The 13757-nt window shown below is 41.1% G+C and overlaps 1 protein-coding gene across 1 annotated transcript; it reads left to right on the top strand.

The window, feature by feature from the left end:
* The first annotated feature begins 1139 nt into the window (after window positions 1-1139).
* On the top strand, window positions 1140-2228 carry LOC147455064 (uncharacterized). Its single transcript, XM_086515180.1, has one exon. It carries the CDS (start codon window positions 1140-1142, stop codon window positions 2226-2228), a length of 1089 nt encoding a protein of 362 aa, XP_086371306.1.
* Window positions 2229-13757: the final 11529 nt, after the last annotated feature.

The raw sequence follows: 13757 nt of genomic DNA, 5'->3' as shown, positions 1-13757 counted from the left end.
TAACGGGTGGAGATATGTGTGCATGGTGCAGCGAGTATAATCATACATGCAACAAAAGTTCAGTACGTCCAGTTCACATGCAGCAGCGCAGAGGATTCGGGTTTTCACTTGAAGAAGTCTTATTCAGTCCTGCCATGCCGAAAGCAAATCAATTGATGGCCATGCAACCACAGCATGATGAGGAGCAGACCGAAGGTTCGGGGCGACGTTTGAGAAGCAAAGCTTTGCCTATACGGCTTGACGTTAGCAGTGCAGACAAAAACAGTGACTCTGCAGAAGAGGAAACGCCAACGCCGACTCCTGTGTCAGAAGGTAAGGTGATGCAAGCATTAATGGACCCTTTTATGGACTTCAAAGTTGACATAGATTGTCAGGCAGAGCGCAACGCCATATGGTTGCAGCAGGTAGGATTGTATGAGTTTGCGATTCTGCCTTGGGAAGAATGTAGAAACAATGTGTATGCAAAGTCTCAGTTGGAAATACTTAGGAAGACTAAGGGGAGAGTGTCACCGCATGTGGTACTCAGTGTGGAGTTGGTTTCTGAGGTGTTCAAGCTGCCTTTGCATCCTAATACACCTATTCCAAAGTGTTCAGAGGAAGCACTGAAAAAGGAGTTTGGTCCAAGAGAAGGAGGCAGGCAGTATTACATGTTAAAGAATGTGGCATATGCTAGGAGAGAGCAGCTTAAGTGGTACTTGGAGAGGCTATGCTTTATTGTGAAGTTTGACTATATGTCAAAAGAAAACTTTGCACCATTAAGCTATGCAGAGCAGGGAGGAGAAGTGAGCTGGGCTCACTGGGTGTATGAAAAGTTGGCAGCAGAGATTCATTCTTCAGACAAGAGGAAGACACAGGCAAATAGTAGGTTATGTGGTTACTTGTCAGCATTGTTCTTTTTTGCACAGAGAGTACATAGTGGTGAAGCAAGGTGGCCTGTGAAAGTAGAAAAACTGGTGCATGAGAAGCAGCAGCCAGTTCAGATTGAGCAGCCAATCATGGTGCATTCTGAAAAGATAGGATTTGTGAAGTTTAATGCTAAGCATATGGAGGCTTATGAGGATTTGGTGAAAGCCAAATGTACTCCAGGAGAGGCCTTTGAAGAAATCACAGCAAAAATGCAGTTTGCAGATTTTGGTACCATGGATGTTGATTCACCAATGCAGGTAAAAGCAGAGGAAACACCAATAAATCTTGGTAAGGCTTTCACACTATCCAACAAGAGGAAGAAGTCTGAACCAGTCAGCAGAGTGTTTTCCATATTAGACTTTAGTGCTGAGGAAGTCTCTGGAGTATCAGTAGATACTGGGAAATTAGACAGTGATAAAGTAGTTCAGATGCTGCAGCAGGTGCAGGAATTTGTGAGGCAGCAGAATAATATGCTGAAGGTTCAGAGTATGCAAGCTGAAAGGAGTGCAGAAAAGTTGATGGAGTTTAAAGGACAGGTGTCACAGGTGAAAGAGTTTGAAGAGCAGATAGCTATGATGAAAGTAAAATATGAGCAGGATATGGAGGAAACAGTGGGGAAACAGAAGATGGAGTTAGCAAAAGTGAAGAGATCATTGGGGGAGTTTAAGCAATGGACTGAGAAAGTGGAGGCAGCGGTTGCTTTGGAGTTGGAAGACATGGCAAAGAGGAATGCAGAGTTACAGGTCACTGTGGAGATGCAGAGGTTGAGATTGGAACCTTTGCAGGTACTAGAGCAACAGATGTTGGCACAGGAGGAAATTAGCTTGAGTGCAGTATTAATGAAAGAAGGAGAAGTGTCTATCCTCAAGCAACAGTTAGCTTTGGTTGCACAGGAGATGTGGCAAAAGACCAAGGAGAGAATGAGATTTGTCATTAAGTATCCATATGAGGTGATAAAGGCAGGGTTAGTGCATGAGGTAGAAGCACAATTGTTGAAGGAAGTGGAGGAATTGCAAAAGGAGAGAGACTGTTTGAAGCAGCAGGTTCAGCAGATGGAAGAGAATCAGAGACAGCAGCTTGCAGAGGCAGAAAAGAAAGAGGAGAATTTTACTAATAGTTTTTTGATGCAGGATGTAGCTGAGGAGAAAGTTGCAGAAGAGCAGATTGATACTGTGATTGCAGATATAGCACAAGAGGTGGAAATGGGAAAAGCTGATGCAGCAGAGTCAGATGCAATAAAGGAAGCAGAGCTGGTGGATCATAAAGTGAATGTTGAGGACCAGAGTAAGGAAGAAGCTGTGCAGCAGAGAGTGGATTCCTGATCAAGGGATCTGTGGATCCGGGTCAGATTTCTGCAAAATCTACCACCGGGACGTGCCATGTGTTGAGAGGCACATGTTAGAAACTGACTCTGAATAGCTAAGTCGGATTTTGACTTATCGGATATTTACTGAGCTGTATTTTGCCAAGTCGGATGTAACTGTCTTTCAGTTGCAGTCTGCTGAATGTCTTGTGACTGGGTAGTTAAGTCGGATTTATCTATATAAGTGGGGAATGTATCTGCGCACGAGGTATCTGTTCTCTGATATGAATGTGATGATGATGGTGCAGTGCAGTAACTATTCAGTGTATTGTATCTGCTTACTCTGATATTCTTTGAGTAGTTATGTTTACTGTGTCTGAATTGTTGTTGATGAAGCATGGTGGAGTAGATTGTCATTCTTGTTGTGCATGATGTTCATGTGTTGACCTAACCCACAACAAACTCAAAATAAACTTAAATTTAATCTAATCTAACATAAATCTAAATCTAACATAATTTTAGACTCAACATAAACATAAATCTAAATGTAATCTAACCTAATCTAATTTAAATTTTAACCTAATCTCTTTCTCTATTTGTTTTCTCCCCTTACCGCTCCCTTTCGTTTTCTTCCCCTCTCTCTCTCTCTCTCTTTGGTTTTTTATTCTCTCTCTTTTTCTCTTTGTTTTCTCCTCTCTCTATCTCTCTTTGTTTTATCTCTCTCTCTCTCTCTCTCTCTCTCTCTCAATGTGTGTATGTATGCATTCTTTGTTTATGCATGTGTGTGTGTGTGTGTTTTCTTTATGCATATGGTCTCTCTCTCTCTCTCTCTCTCTCTCTCTCTCTCTCTCTCAAAAACACAATGTGTGTGTGTGTGTGTGAAAGAGAGGGAGAGAGAGAGAAAGAGGGGAAGGGAACATGAGAGAGAGGAGAGGGAAGGAGCATACCTGAATCTCCTTCCTCTCCTCGTGTGTGTGTGTGTGTGTGGAGAAGAAAAAGAGAGAGAGGGAGAGCGCGGGTTACGTCTTTGCTTGAGCGTCTAAAACTCATATCTGAGATCTGAGTTTTTGGGTGCTCTCGATTTATTTTTTACCCATGTCGGCGTCGCTATGAGCGTCTCTATGTTACAAATGAACTAGCGACGCTCATAGTGACGCCGTGAATTTTCACTTTTGAGCATCACACTGCGAGCGTCGCTAATGTGAAGTACCTCTTGTAGTACTGTTTGACTCAAAAGACCACATAAATTCTAGCCATGAAGTATCAATTTATTTGGATCCCAAAATCCCAACCAAAATGTCCAAATTCTCTAAGTCTGAAAAAAATTACCAAGAATTGGCCTAAGTTCCTAAATAGTGATGTAAATCCAAAATGTTTCCCAACATGGATCGCGATCCATGTACCTCAGAGCCAGGTTTCATTTTTGATCTCATGCCTTTTTGACTATAGTAATCTTAGATGCACTGGTAAAATTTGGGGTAGTTTTAACAAAGTTATGCTCATTTTTCATTTTATGGTCAAAGTTTGCATTTTTTCAACTTCCCAACAGTTTTTGGTCGTTGCTTAACCCTATTTTCAACTTGAAACTGGCCTCAAAAAGCCCTGCAAAAAAGCACAAAAGGAGTGGGAGGTGGCTCCATACGAGATCATTGATATCTCCTCAAATGAGAAAGCTCACATCACAAAATAGGTATTGAAAACAATACTTGCAAACATATTCATAGGGAAGTTCCAAGCATCAGATGGAGTGATAGTAAAGGCCACCCTATTTCCAAAGGAACTGTGGACGTTACACCAAAGGTTTGAAGTGTTAGAAGGGGCCAGATGTCTACAATTAAACAGTTTCTTAAGACTAGCTCCATGGGGAGCAGATTTCAGAAGAGCCCATGAACTTATTAGCTTTATTCTGTACAATGGAGAAGCCACTCTAACTAACAAAGATGGAGCTACCGTCAAGGTCAAAATCACTGCAAAGATAATCAACGAAGCTCTTCACCTATAGCAAGGAACACACAATTTATTGCAAAAAACCAAAGCAATAGATAATGACAAGGAATCTCTAAAGCAGAGAGGACACAAATTAACCTATCAAGATCTGATCTACTCCAAGATAGAGCTTCCACTATGACTAATATCACAATACTTCAAAGTGCAAAAGCCACCGCGCTACACGGAACCAATTTTTCACATGGCAATGATCATGGTAATGGGGTTGGAAAAAATAAAAGTGGTTTGATGTGATTTTGACAACTACCTCCTTGACAATATAGTGGAAGCAAACATCAAAGGAATCAACAAGAGCAAGTCATATATGAATGATGGACCAATGCTGACCAGAATTACCTACTAGGTGTAGGCATGATTGATGAATTACCACCTGCTAAAGCACAATTGGATCTAATCCACAAATCCAAAAGAGCAGTGAAGCCAGTAGCAGGACCATCTACAAGAACTCAACCAAAGATAAAGCAAACAAGGCAAAGCTCAAGGTAACACGACATTGGTAGCGAAGAGACAGAATTAGACGTGCCGAACAACGAAGAAGCCAAGTAAAAAGCTAAAGAAACTCCCTCCGAGAATCATTCTTCAGATGAGGGACAAGAAAGTGAATTTTCAATTAGACACACAAGACTAAAAAGGAGATCAACCCGGGCAGCAGAGGCAATTCCCATCACACAAGCACAAAGGAAAATGGAAGAAGCATAAGCACAAATGGAAATACTTTGACAACAAAAGAATGAGAAAAGGAGAAGTCTTGGAACGGAGGTAGACAATGAAAGAGAGGACATGCCTCTACAACACAAAAAAAATGGAATCTTTGGAAAGAATCAAATAGCGTAAAAGAAAAGAGGCAGCGGAAAATCTGAATATTACCAGCAAGATGCCGCAACGAATTCAGAATGAACTTAAACGCAAGATGGAACAAAGAGAAAAAGAGGAAGAAAAATGCCCACAAATTTATGATCTTGAATCATCTAACAAATCTACCAAGGCAGAGGAGAAGGAACACAGTAACAAAGCAGAAACCCAAGTAGAGGAAGGTGATTTAGACAACGTCAAAGATCAAACATAAAAATTTCCATTTTCGAAAGAGGAAAAAATACCTTCAGAGGTTGAGAAAGACAAAAAAGAATGCACCATGGATCCTTCTAAACAAACAACAAACAAAGTGTTGTCACCAAAGTAGACAGTTCAAGAAGACAAGATAGTAATACCAAAGTAGACAGTTCAAGAAGATAAGATAGTAATACCAAAGATCACCACAACTTTGGTTGCTCGTGAAGCACAGATAATAGAAGAAAAAACGACGAATAAGGTGGGTACTTTTGTCCAAGGTCAAAGAGGTGAACAAAACCCAAGGTCGACTCATTCACAGGCTGTAGTAGATGAAGGGGCACAAATGATCAAGTCCTTCGACATCAACGCACATTTGGACTAGATCAAGCTCCAATTTCAAAGCCAAAGAGAACTCTACATCCTGCACAAATTAGAGCTGGAGGACACAAAGAAGAAGGCAGCCAAAGCGGCTGAAAACAATCTGAAACTACCAAAAAAATTGAGGAGTTACAGAAAGTACAACTACAACTCCAGTTTGAATTACAGAGAGTATAAGAAAATGCTGCTTATTACTACAAAGAAGTTCAAGCACTCAATGAATCAAACACAAATCTACAAGTCAAGCAACAGAGAATAGGAGAAGAGCTAGACAAAGAGAGAGAACATAATGAAAGCTTCAAGAGTCTTATGTAGTGGTAAGCAAGACTCTTACATAGCTTTTAGCCCTGCAAGAGATGCCAAGTTCAACAAGCACGTTAGCTAAACCAACCTTGTTGACAAAAGAGGTCTAGGGTCTAAATAATGCCCTTTCTCAAGAGCAGTACAACAGGCAAATCATGACAGCAGAGCACAAAGATTTGCAAAAATCTAAAGATAAAGAGATTGAAGAGCTGAGGAAACAACTAGCCAAGGCAAAGGAAGATTTGATTGCTCAGAGTGCAATGCAAATGAAGCAAGCCCAAACAGCTCCTGTAGAAGTCACACAAACAGAAGGACAAGGACAATTCACGTTCAAAACTCACCATGTAGATATGCCAAGTACAAGCACAGAAAGAGCGATGCACAAATTTGAAGATCCAGCCACAACATCAATCTCTGACACTGCAAAAGATGAAATTCAGTGGTGGATATTAGAAGTCAAAAATCCTTCACACAAAGAGTATCTGCAATGCAAACCCAAGGTGATGGAGTCACTTGCTCTTCTCTTGATCATTCCCATGACAAAGTGCTGAAGAATCTAGGGTGTGAAATGATCACACTTCCACTAATGAGGTAGGAGGCTCTATTATGGAAAAGAAAAATGCTACCTTCCCTCAAGCCCAACCACAAAGGAGATTACAGGGATGTTCCTGTCACTATTATACAGGTACAGATGATCATCAAGAATCAACCAACCTGGCAAAGGAAATGGTTTGAGAAGCACCCAATAGATGAAACCTATTATAGAAATTCTCCACAGCATCTCAAGATTGACCCAACCTATTTTCGCATTAACAGATGGCGATCCTAGGATAGCTTTTATTCTTGGCAAAGCAGGAGACTTGTTGTTCTCAACTACCCAGTCATAACCAAGCCAAGAAATAACCTTATCCCCTTAGAAAATTTTATGCTTCATACACTCAAAGGAGTCATCAACATGATGAAGGAAATACCAGATATTGCATGTCAAGTGCTTGTAAAGCAAAGATGCTAAGCACCTGCCTAACAGACTTCAATGATATAGAAGCAGCAGAGCATCCTTGGCAGGTATTTGTGGAAGGCACACGAGGACTATGCTGGAATATGGAAACAAAAGTTCCCATAAAAAACATCATCATGCAATTATATGTGAGATTCATGTTTTTACCCTCACACTACATGAAAACCTTTGAGGAGGAATTCATGACAGGATTCTTTGAAGTCGACTCCTCCAACTTTAATCCCATGACAAAGGATTTACCGGTTGCATATCGCATATTAGAGCACTCTCATCAATAATCCTTTCAGAGATCTGGCAACAAGGATGGAAATTGAGGCAAGGGTAGAGATTCAAATGACTCACACGGATGCTGGATAAAAGACAGATAAACTACTAAAGGCAATAGTCAAATGCAAATTGCACGAGGAATTCATGACAGGATTCTTTGAAGTCGACTCCTCCAACTTTAACACTAGTTTGGTACCAAAAAGGACACTTTAGTGTCCTTTTTTCACGAATTTAAATAAAATGGTACATGAAATCTAGAACACATCTCAAGGAATGCTTTTGCAAACTTATAAAATGTTATTCAAAGTACTCATAGAAATTATAGTCTGTCACTTTTGATCATAACCTCAATAGTAACTACACTCATGAAGAGAACCTACGCAAAAGAGCATTCAATGTTCCATTAAAACTCGTACTCTAGCCTAAGAAAAAAATGAGCATGGTACATGCAAAAATCCAATAAACGTACTCACACGATTGATGCTCCAGAAACAAAATTATATTCTTGAGGAAAGAGACACGGCATCAATTGCACAATCTCAAAAAAAAGAAGAAAACACGAGGAAGAGATGGCAAAAAGCAGCGAAGTCAGACCCTAGTTCAAAGACCAACATAGAGACTAGTGACGACCCCGTATATATGAATGACGCTGAAGAGGATTCTGATTCAGGAGAAACCATGGAGACCAAAACGACCACTAAGATAGAAACCAACAAGGAAGATCTTCATGAGCCACAATGGCCAGGATCCAAGAAGAAGATAGGAACTTACCCAAACCCTACAGAGGAGATTGAGCGAGTCAAGCAATTAAGGAGTTTGGTAGAAGATACCCAAAGGGATCTAGAACCAGCACCTAGGAAGATCCAGATTATAGACATCGTGTTCCCTACGCAACAACAACCTCACCAAGACCATAGACCCTTAGCCATACCTAGTGTCATCCAAGAAGAAAGTGACTTAAAGTCATGGGAAAGTGGGCGCACTCACTTCTTGATGGAAAGAATGTTTACAAAGGGACTACTTGATCCTATCAAAGAAATTTTGATCCCATCTTCCCCACGTCAAGGGACTGAAGTCCAAAAGGTGCCGTTAAACATTTCCAAATTGATGGATTTCATGTCTTCAGAAGTTAGAACCACCATCATGTCCAAACTATATAAAGACCCTGAGCTAGTCTCAGCTCTTCGAGCCTTCCTCAATGGAGAACTAAAGTTTGGGCTACCACAATTTGCACAGATGGATGGAGCTAGGGAGATGCCAACAGAGGAGGAACACTCAAATCCACAACCCAACCTAGATGAGAACCTTGTTATAGAAATACTTGGTAACAAGTTGGGACAATACTTTGAGGGTGATGAATCCAATGCGACCATACCAATCACTACTAAAGGATTAACTGTGAAGGGAATCCTTGATGGTGGCGCTGGGGTTAGCATTGTGACTAAAAAATTGATGGGAAACTATGGGGAGACCTCACGTTGCAACCACAATCATAGTAGTGAAGATGGCCAATGGGTCTATTGTTAAACCTATTGGGATGCTAGAAGATCTCAAGATCAAGGTCTTTGGACATAAAATAAGGATTACCTTTATTGTTATGGATTCTCCAAACACACTATGGCATCGGAGGTGATCTTAGGATGTCCTTTCATGAGGGAAGCAAAAATGGTGCATGAATGGTCTAAAAACCATGTCTACTTGCAGTTCCAAGATTCTGTCATTCAAGTGGATCTTGTAACTGGTTGAGCACATCCTCTAGGAAATAGGTTTATAATTGATCATAGATCTGACACCACAGTTCACTTGGCCCCATTGCAGTATTGTTACATGTGTAAAGCGGGCACTGATGTTGGGGAGGATTCTCCTTATATGGATGTACTACATGGGATGAATGAGTCGGACAATGTGGATTGGGTCCACCTAGCAGCAACCATAAACACTTGGGGAAACAGGGGGGCGACTTGGGTAACACCTGAGGGGGATGAAATGCCACCACTCGTACACTTAAATATGATAGAAGCAATGCATATAGCTTCTTACAAGACTCATCCTCATATAACAAAGAAAACATACAAGTGGGTCCCTAAAGCTTCTTTAGCGACCATAGCCAATGCTAAAAAATAGAAGCCTTGTAAGAAATGTCCCACTCGCTCCAAAAAATGTAAGAAAACGTGGCGGTGGATTCCTAAACGACTATTGGAAGCCCAAGGCTACTTTGAAGGAAATGATCAAATCTGGGTGCCAAAACGTAAATCGTGTTCTTACCTGTCACTTGACCCATCGCCGAATCCCATAGCTCTAAAATGAATCAATGATCGTGGAAAGAAAAAAATCACAGAATGCTACACACCTGCTCCAGAGCTAGTTTGTGTACCAAAGAAAGAACGATTTGTTCCACCTAGCTCAGGAAGGGTGGAGTCCCATGAAGTTTCTAGCTCCTCATGTAATGCATCCATAGAGGTAAAAGCTTCTACATAGCCTCCACCTACAATAGTGGACCTCCATAAAGCTACAAAGGAATCCACACCTCCTAGTGTTCAAGAATCACCTGATGAACCACTTCAAGTTCGATCCTGGGAGAGTACCTTACCACCCTTGCAACTTGATGAGGCACCTAAGGTAATAGAAAACTACTGGCAAAAATCCTCACATGTTATCGACTGGAACAATTGGTTTCAAAGGGTGACAAGTACATTTCAAACGATATGATCTACCCAAGGAAGGGGGGAGTGTTTGCTGACAGTCATCATTCACTCACTTCCCTCTCAACCTTCCTCCCTGACCTCTTAATCTCCAATCTTAGGGAATGTATATATAAAGCCTTATACTCACAAAAAAAAAAAAGTAAAGAGCAAGAGCAATTAGCAAACGAGTATGCACAATAAAAGTCAAAACATTGACTCAGACCTACACATTCACACCCGGTACACTGAAACAGAAACCTATGCCATAAAACACCTTTGATCCTCATCACTCGAGTGATGGAGGGTAGGTAGAATTAGTACAATAGGAGTGTTTCTGTTTTAAAGTTGAGTGATTAGCAAAGTTCCTTTTTCCCACTGATGTGCCTCCTGGAGGTATTCCTTGTGTTTCCTAGTGTGTACAGAAGCGTGTTGCTGTTGTTAGGATTTGTTCACACTTCAAATCAAGCACGACCATCAACACAAACAGGTGTTTCTTGTCCATTAGCATTGCCCCTTATCTTTTTGCATCCATGTTTGTCTGCTTTAATTGTGATTGGTAGCATAATATTCAGTGCACTAGCTTAGAATCAAACATTAAATTCAATGTAATTTTTTGTCATAATCACTTGTCTAGGTTTAAAAATCAAGCAGTCCGACTAAGCTAGTTTGACCAAGCTAGGTGTTAGAGATCTTCTCTTAATACCATGGGGAATGCCTTCTTAATAATTAATGGTTACTTAGGTTCTTAATCCGATTTAGGCAGCATTGTGTGAAATGTACTAGGGCTTTCTAGTGGGCTGTCCCTATTGACCTTTAGCTTAAGTATTATAAAGGGAGTTTACTAATGTGATGAGCCTGGGGAGGGTAACAATGTTATATGACCCCCCAAAGTTACAAAATTAAAATGCTGAAAACGAACAAACAAAAAATCAAAGTGCCACAATGTGAAATCTTAAACTGGAAGAGAAATCTCAGCTTGATTTGGTACTTTACTCACATGTATTGCCTATGGTACTAGAGCCCTAGAGGTTCCCAGTGTGGGTGCTTTTCCTTGAAAAGCAAAAAACCCAAGGCATACAAAATAAACACACATCAAAATTGAATCACTGTGAAAAGACTTTGGGGGGTCAAAGAGAAAGTAATCAGTTAGGCGATGATTTCATGAGCAATTCCTTTTATCGTAGCTTAACTACAAGGTCTTCTAGGTATAGCCTCTAGTCAGCCCTCGAACATAAAATACTTGGCTCTCGCGATTGAACAACTTAATTGACCAGAGAAAATTAAGAAGCTTACCCATGGTATTAATAGTCGATCTCTAGTGCCTTTCGACCGTTAAATTAGCGACCCCAGACTTGTTTGATTTTTTACCTTTACATGTGTTTATGCATTTGATTATATTGTAATTTAATGTTTATTGCTGACAAATGGTTTAAAATTCTGTTACCAATCACATTGTTTGCCTACAATTGCATATGCTTTTTAATTCTATATGAGAATGCAATTACTGTGCCAATGTTGTTTGATTTTGTAGTGACTGAAGAAGGCTAAGGACATTCATCTCAAATGCTCTTCCACCTCGACGAACGAGCTTCAACTCAATAGCTTCTGAGGATGAAATCTACATCAGGAAGGGGGGCATGTTAACCCTCACGGCTCACGTACACCCTATCACCTACAACGGACATTGTATTATTTACTTGGTGGAGTCAGGTACCGGGCTTGTCGGTCCAATAGGAAAAGGGTAAGAGTGATCGGCGATGAGAGATGCACTCTAACTGGAACATTCAAGGGATTAGTTGGCTAGGCATGGGCGCCCAAGTGTGAATGGGGTGAGCTCATATAAAAGTCAACTAAACCTAAAATTCACTCATTCTCTCATTTGTGCAATTGAAGAGTGCTCTTGCTCCATCTCCATCTTCTTCTTCTTCATCTCCTTATGTGTGTGTGTATGCATGAGAGAGAGAGAGAGAGAGAGAGAGAGAGAGAGAGAGAGAGAGAGAGAGAGAGAGAGAGAGAGAGAGAGAGAGTGTGCGATCGAGCATTGTAGCGGCACGACGGCGGCGAGGCGGTTGAGCGCGGCATAGCGGTGTCTCCCTCTTCTTCGCGGTGAGGAATCCTCCACGAAAGGAAGCGTAGAGCGGTGAGTGACACACCAACGCCATCTTTGGGCTTGCTATTTTAGGCTTGTTGTGTGCTTGGAGCCATTTGTGGCTCACACGTGGTGTATCGGCAAGTTCCTTGCATTGACACATGCGACAGACGCGCGCACTCCCCTTCTTTGCTTGCCCACACACCAGCCACGACATCACCATCTACACCATGTTTTGCACGGCTGACGGTCATTTCTAGCAGCTACACACCACTAGCTACTCCTCCAAGAGTCACTCTAGTTGACACTCCTTGCTTCGGGGCCGAGAATCAAGTAGAGACACCTGACATCCGTACCCCCATTGACACACCGCTAGAGACCCCTTTCGGGACACCCAGGTTCAGGTGTCACTGGCGAGAGGGCTTGCCTTACTCTGTCAACTTCAGTGACGGCATCATCTTGGATGATGAAGGCAAGAAGGTGATCTCGCGCATGCGCGGTCTTTGCTCTCAGGTGTTTAGACACTACATAGTAAACACTTGGAGTGAAGTACCAAGTGATTTAAAAGACAGAGTCATCAGAATGCTGCATGATGACTTTTCCATTTCACTACGGGATGATCGCTTCAATGAAGACCTGATGAAGGTTCAAATGCACGAATACTGCAAGCACAAGCGTTTTGAAGTGCAAAAAGCAATTAAGCATTAGTGGAACAGACCAGATTGGCTGGCCAAAGAAGATTGGAAGAATGAGAAGAAAGCAGCACGCGAGAATCCCGACAAGTGGAAGCAACAAAAGCAGGCAGCCAAAGAACGAGTAGAGGCACGGAGCTCGCACCACTTGGGGAGCGGCGGGTGGGCATCATTTGAGGTCGATTTTGTATGTGTTTTTGCATTGCTCTTTAGGTTTGATAGTTTTGGATTTAGGGGTTTTTAAATTCTAACATAATGGATTCTTTGTATGTTTTGACAGTGGTTGATGACAGGACGTGACCCCATACCATATGAGCATGAGTACACAAGCAAGAAGGGCTTACACGACCTGATGGACATTCTAAGTTCTCGCGGCAGCATGGTTAGTATTAGGGTTTACTCTTTTCTATTTTTTGTATTGTTTTATAAATTATATGTTTATGCTTACAAAATGTTGTCTTATTGTTTTTTTTTGCAGAATCCAATAGATACGCTGCTTGGACGTGATGAGACATCTAATTAGACGACGTTAGTCTAGCCATAGCTAGATAGCATTAGTTTCCTTTTGTCATAGCACATGTATCATCAGATGACATTTATACGCCTTTTTGTAAATATTGGAAAACCATGTATTTTTCAATAATGACAATGGTGTTGTAACTATTACATTTGCAAAGTTTATTAATCAAGTGATTTTGCCTATGATGTGTACAATTGTCATTGATTTACTTTCATCAATTAACTTTTGTCAGTTTTGTATCTTTATTTTGCAAACAATACTATGGATGATGGATTTAATGGTTATATTGTCTTGTGGGTGACTACTTTGGGTCTATATCTAAGCTTGCACTTTCTTTCAAAGGTGAATCTGGGCTTATCTTGGATTCATTTAGGTTTACTCAATTATTGAAACATTCAATATGGTTGATGGGAATGCCCTGCCACCAATTTTTTTTCTCTCTCGGGCGTTGCTATATAAGGCTCTGTAGTGTCACTATAAACGTCGCTATAGGTGGCATGTAAACGTCGCTATGATCGTTGCTATAGATGTTGCTATATA

Source organism: Adiantum capillus-veneris, chromosome 6 (assembly GCF_014529385.1).
Source record: "Adiantum capillus-veneris isolate H3 chromosome 6, ASM1452938v2, whole genome shotgun sequence".
Classification (NCBI taxonomy): Eukaryota; Viridiplantae; Streptophyta; class Polypodiopsida; order Polypodiales; family Pteridaceae; genus Adiantum; species Adiantum capillus-veneris.
Note: the sequence above shows the minus strand (reverse complement) of the source record. Positions and strands in the feature narration are given on the sequence as shown.

Excerpts from the sequence above, each read along its gene's own strand:
- LOC147455064 (XM_086515180.1), top strand. The coding sequence starts at position 1,140 with ATGGATGTTGATTCACCAATGCAGGTAAAAGCAGAGGAAACACCAATA.